This window comes from Mytilus trossulus, chromosome 10 (assembly GCF_036588685.1).
Source record: "Mytilus trossulus isolate FHL-02 chromosome 10, PNRI_Mtr1.1.1.hap1, whole genome shotgun sequence".
NCBI classification, from domain to species: Eukaryota; Metazoa; Mollusca; class Bivalvia; order Mytilida; family Mytilidae; genus Mytilus; species Mytilus trossulus.
The window spans coordinates 61,109,513-61,115,512 of NC_086382.1; the positions used below are offsets into that span (position 1 = coordinate 61,109,513).

Below are 6,000 nucleotides of genomic sequence, written 5' to 3' on the forward strand. Positions count from 1 at the left end.
TTCTTTCTTTTTTTTCTGAAGATTTTAACTTCCACTGACCAATGCTGATGGTATTGTGTATACAAGTAGCTTCTTTTTCAATATTTTCAATTTCATGATTACATGTATATTTATACAAGTTTCTTATTTTTAATTACAGGTCATAACTAAGACACTTTGTGGTTTTTGGAACATTATATATATATATGAGGCTATAGAATTTCCCTCTCTAAAAAAACATGTAAAATGTGTAGTAAATGCAGTTTTAAAAAGGTGTGATAAAACAATGTTAATTTTGAATTGTCTTGGTTAATACTAAACCAAACAGTAACATTCCTAACACCTGCCTTAAAGTTCTGTACATACATGTATTTTAGAACTCTATAACGATGACTGATTTACGATCCTGACAAATTTTGGCAGTTTCTCATTACATGTTGTACATATCACATGTATGTTTATCATTAAGTACATGTATGCCAGGTCTTTAATCAATTCTAATGTATATTAAATTATTTTCCTATCCAAAATACATGTAGACAGTCTCTCATAACTCTTTTTACAGTGGCTCTTTCTTGTATGTTTTATGATTTAATATAAACTATTTGTATGCTTTTATGAAATGAAGAAGTGAGACTTCAATAAAATATTGTCTTTTAATTTCTTGTCCTGTTTATATTTTCACAATTAGTATATATGACAACATCACAGTGCTATTAGGCATGCTGTGTTTTTTTTCTGAATGCATTATAATTATAATTCCCTTTAGTAATTCTGGTACACAACCTTTAATGTTGTATGCATACTATTTACATATGTACAACATCATGTTATACAACCTATTTTTTCTACCTTATATGACATAAGATACATGAGTTGTCTTTCATTAAAATTAAGTTGGGTTACCAGATGTCTCCTAGATCATGTAGATTACAAAAATAGTTGTAATTCTGAGATAAACACAATGGTTACTTCATCAAGGTGTTAACTTACAATAAATATAGGTTAAGGTGTAAATTTGTTGACATGATATGTATATCTGGGACAAACAAACTTATCTTTTTAATCAATACTTGATAATTGGTAATAAAACTATCAATTTTATTTGATTACAGCAAACACTCATTATATATTTATGATGTACTGTTCTTAACATATATATCAAGGGAAGTTTATGTGAATTAACATCTACATATTACAATGTATTATACATGTTATATATATAAATCTGTATATTATGTATGTCCATAATATGTCTTAAAATATATCATCATGATCATTGTATATTGTAAGGTTATGATATGTATAATTGTATATTAGATCTGGTTAATATACAATTTTTAGCTCTGGTAAATCTGAGAACCGTATATTATATCTGTTTTTCAGTAAATGTTCAATTCTTTATGGATGCAAATCTGAGGATAAACTTTAATTTTAAATTGCAAAGATGTATTGATTTGTATCAAAAATATTCTTATAAAATATAAAAACATTTGCCAAATACCTTCTTAGTAATCTAAATTCAAAACGGATTTATTCATTAGAAATTTCTGAAAACTTAAAATAACTATATTAAATAAAGCCATTTTTTCAGATACAAATACATGTAAATGTATTAAATGCACATAATTTGCACTCAAAGACTGCACACCCATAAAGATGTCTGTTGGCCTAAATCTTTAATCCACTGGGTGAACCACTTGAAAACTGATATTTAAACAAGTATTACAGACCAGTAAGTACAATTTAATTTGAAATTGTTCTAATAGTATGTAAAATTCAGTTAGCGATATCAGAGATGAACGATCAGTGAACACAGAATAGCCTCACCTCTAATAAGACGTATTGTTACATTATATTTGTAACAATGAAATATCTTAAAATAATAACATGTACATTGTACATGTATGATTATATTTCATTGCTTTGTTGAGAGCTGATAAAATCAAAATTTGTTCTATTACCAAATTTAAAGACCTTAAATACAATGAACAACAAAACAACAATATAAAATTGGATAAAGAATCCCAAGTCATGTAATCCATAGGTCTTTAAACTAATTAAAACATTCACGTCATTTGTATTTTTCAGTCAGATAAATTACGTTAAATATGTATACATGTACAGAACATGTAGTTTAGTTACAATCAACAAACAATTACAACAAGCTTTCTTTATTTTTACCCCAAATTATACTTATTTTCATATGCTCAATCTGTGAGTTGGGCTCAAACCTTTAAAATGACCCTAAAGACTTTATGCTGTGAAACTTAACTGCAACTGAATGGTAGCTACATTTTTTTTAAACACGTTCAATTTTGCTGGTACATTTGTTGCTTCCCATTTGTTCATAGACACATTATTGTTACATTTTTGTACATGTATATTATGTTTCGCCTGAGACAAATAATACGGTTTTGCTTTACACAAAATATCGAACTCAAAACAATAAATTCTTAACACAATTGTGAAACAGTGATTCTTGTACCACAAATATAAAATATATTGTCACTACTAGACATTAGTTTCAGGACTTGGTCAGTATTATATATATATATATGCCTCTAAAAATTCTTACTTATTTAGAGAAACTTACCTGAGACTTAGGAATAAGTGCTGGAAGCGAAGTTCTTCTTGTATTCTTGTGTGGAGCAAAAGCATGACTAGTTGACGTGCTGGACCGTCGTCGCTTTATTACTGGAATTTTCCCTTCACTCGTCATGAAATTACTGATAGGTGGTTTTAATATAGTTTCCATGTATTTAGAAATAATCACACCAGTTAAACCACAAATATAAGCAACATAAGGTCTGAGACATTGTGGTATATCAGTGAGCGTTGAACACGCTAAAAATCTTGTAAAACTAACTAACGAAATTACTGCAGCACTATGTTGTGTTTCAAGTGATGAAAAAACACTAGATATGCAAATAGATAATAATACAATAAATACAATTAATGGTTGCGTCACAAAACTTGAGGCATTTTGACTATCAGAGAGAGTGCCCAGTATTATCTGGGCAACAGTTTCTCCCAAAAAACATGATGAGAATAGCAAATACACACTTGTTGTGTTCCATGTTTTTCTCAAGTATAATGACAACCAATAATACGCACAAATTACTGTAAATACGGGTACAAGAACCCCACAAACTCTTTGAAATAATGATCCAATATCACACCTTAGCACATGATATAATAATAAACTAGAAATAACAAATCCTAGGCCGTACACTGCCCCGAGTTGGTTAGAGGAATAATTTGACAGGCCTAACCAGTTGAGTATTAAACTAAAATTTCCTTGTTCCAGTGGTTTTACCAAAATCTGAATATAGCCATTATTTTCCGGTTCATCTTCTTCCTTATTAGCGTCATTTTTCGATCCTCTTCTAGCAGAAATTGAACCCCTGTGTAATGCCATTTTCAGAATGTGTATTCATCTGTTTCTCCGTGTACTGCTACATCTCAGGAATTGTGGGTAAAATCGTATAAACAGACACAAAGCCTCCTAGCGGCAGCAGCTTTTATAACACGGAAGTAAACTTTCTACTTTCACTCTGTCTACGAACATATGAAAACTACAATTTTCTTCTAATATATCAAGCCTCTTTTCATGTTTAATCTAATACACATCGACTAAACACTAATACGTTTAAAAACGTGGCGGTCAATCAATCGTGACAGACTGCGTTATGTATCGATTATAAAAATTATAATAAATGTTTTCTTGGGGTTCAAAATAGGGTCAACAAGTTAACATGTTATCAGGTTTGGATTTCTAAGAACTTTAGAAATGTTTCCTTAATGGTCGAGGATCCCTAATGTGTAAAATATCTTTGTATCTTGGTGTGGCTGTAAATTAGTTCATAACGTTACACGTTTATTTTTTTAAATAATTTTCATGTGTTTAAAAATAAGTTAGTACATATTTTAGGAGAGTATTTTTTCAAGGTATAAATACTTGATTTTCTTCATACATGTTCGGATAGGTGAGACCTGGGATAAGTATGTCAATATATATATATGTTCCTGGTCAGATGCAAGCTTATTTTTCTAAGTAGTTAACTTGTTGGTTTTTTTTTAAATTCACAATAAAAGACGGACAACCTTTTTTAAAACTGGGAAGTATCGCTAGTATAAGTAGATCCACTCTGGGACACAATGTATAATATTAGTATATATTATACTATTCCAATAATCTATTATCTAGAAGGTAACCGTGATTTTTTTTAAGATTGTATTGACGCCGGTTTATTAGTAAAGAGAAATTAAGTTTAAGAAAAAAAATGTTCAAATATTAGTTAATTATCCGCCGATAGATAGTTGACTTGAATATTTAATTTACTTTGGATTTTTATTTATACAAAAGTCTAATATGATGGTTCACACAATTGCATCTGCTTTATGACAGTTTTTTTTCTTCTGCGTTTATTTTAATATACTAGTAATGGAGGCAAAAGTTTCCAATCTGTAAATTAATCCTTATCTAGTATATAGTTCAGACAATTCAATCTTGATTTACATATCAAATCATAGAAAAATTCGTTTGAACCGACCTCCAAACGATCGGGGATTTTTTTAGATTTAGTAGGAGTAACCAAATTTCTTCCATGCTTACATTCAAATCCTTAACAATCGAATATCTTGTTTTATTTTCTTTCTCTAGATATTTGGACCAATATGACAATAGCCTATACTTAGTGTTCATTTTTTTTTTAAAGAAATTGATGTGACATATTTTTTATTGTTCATTTTTAAAAGTTGCCAGCCATGGCTTTTGTGGACGTCGCATGGCGACGTTTCTGTACAATTTTCTTTTCCATTAAATATTTTATCTATTGGTGTAAACTGTGAATCTTTATTCATATTTATATATATTTGGCTATGTTGAAAGACACACATAATGTCAGCTCATAAAAATACAAAATATCATGTCTCTATGAAAACTCGTTAGATTTGCAATGCTATGTTTGCTATGACGTTACGCACGATATTGCGTCGTAATTGGTAACGTCAAAATTTGACGTTTTACGTCAGTAATCGAGTATACTTTGTTCGTTTTGATTATAATCATTTTTGATCGATATGGATACTTCAAAGTCTTGAATATGTATGAAATATTTGCTACTGGTAGATACGCAAGCAAATGAACTTTTCGGACTTCTGATTCGGCTTGTGTTGTATTTTTCTTTATATTTATTGTAACTTTTATGTTTTTGCTCTTTTCTTTTAAGTTTCTTTATCTCTTTACAATATATAATTCTCTCTGTCTCGGATATGAAATTCTTTTGTTCTGTAATTAATATTTTACCCATTGACAAATTACCATATGTTTTTTTTTCATTTTAGATAATTATTCATTTTCTAGTTGATTATAATTACTTTTATATATTGTAGTTCTTATCGTGGTTTCTATGACTCTATCTATTTTCGAAATTTGTAATTTGGTTATTTTGTTTTGTCCTCTGATCTTAAAACATAAAATCGAACCGTACTTGTTATTTAAAAACAATGAAATATCGTTCATATATCATATGATAATACGAACTGCTTTAAAATTCGATAGCCTAGTAGGATGATTGGCCTAATGAGTTAATATAAAGTGATAAAAAGCATGGTAAATTTAAGATACGCTCGTTGCGAGATTTGTTCGACTCCGATCCTAATCGACAGTTATTGCAACTATTTTAACTTAAGGTCGCCTGATGTCCGGCTTCTCCTACCTTTGATGACAGGTCAATATAATACAACAAATGTCGCTTATACATGATGTGGTGTTTAACACCAAAACAAAGAACAAACTTTTAGAAATAATTTGAAAACACATATATGTATATAGCGTTGAATCGAAAACGTTCAAAACGTAAGAAAATTGCTCAGTGGACAAAGTTGCAAGACATTTGATTTGTTAAAAAACGAAGTCATTTTGACTTAACAGCTTATCAAAAAGTATGTTTTCGTATTGTGGGGTGAAAGCACAATTACGAAAAAGCACTGTTTATATGCTACAAATTGAATATT

The 6,000-nt window shown here is 29.5% G+C and overlaps 1 protein-coding gene across 2 annotated transcripts in view; it reads right to left on the bottom strand.

Annotated features, from left to right (window-relative positions):
- The window catches only part of LOC134688314 (cGMP-inhibited 3',5'-cyclic phosphodiesterase 3A-like), a 98,491-nt gene extending 94,863 nt beyond the window's left edge, over window positions 1-3,628 (bottom strand). For both annotated transcript variants that reach the window (XM_063548897.1, XM_063548896.1), the window contains exon 1: window positions 2,576-3,628. In XM_063548897.1, the coding sequence (XP_063404967.1) occupies window positions 2,576-3,400 (825 nt within the window). In that variant the 5' untranslated portion in view covers window positions 3,401-3,628. The remainder of the gene's footprint in view (window positions 1-2,575) is intronic.
- Between the last annotated feature and the right edge of the window lie 2,372 nt (window positions 3,629-6,000).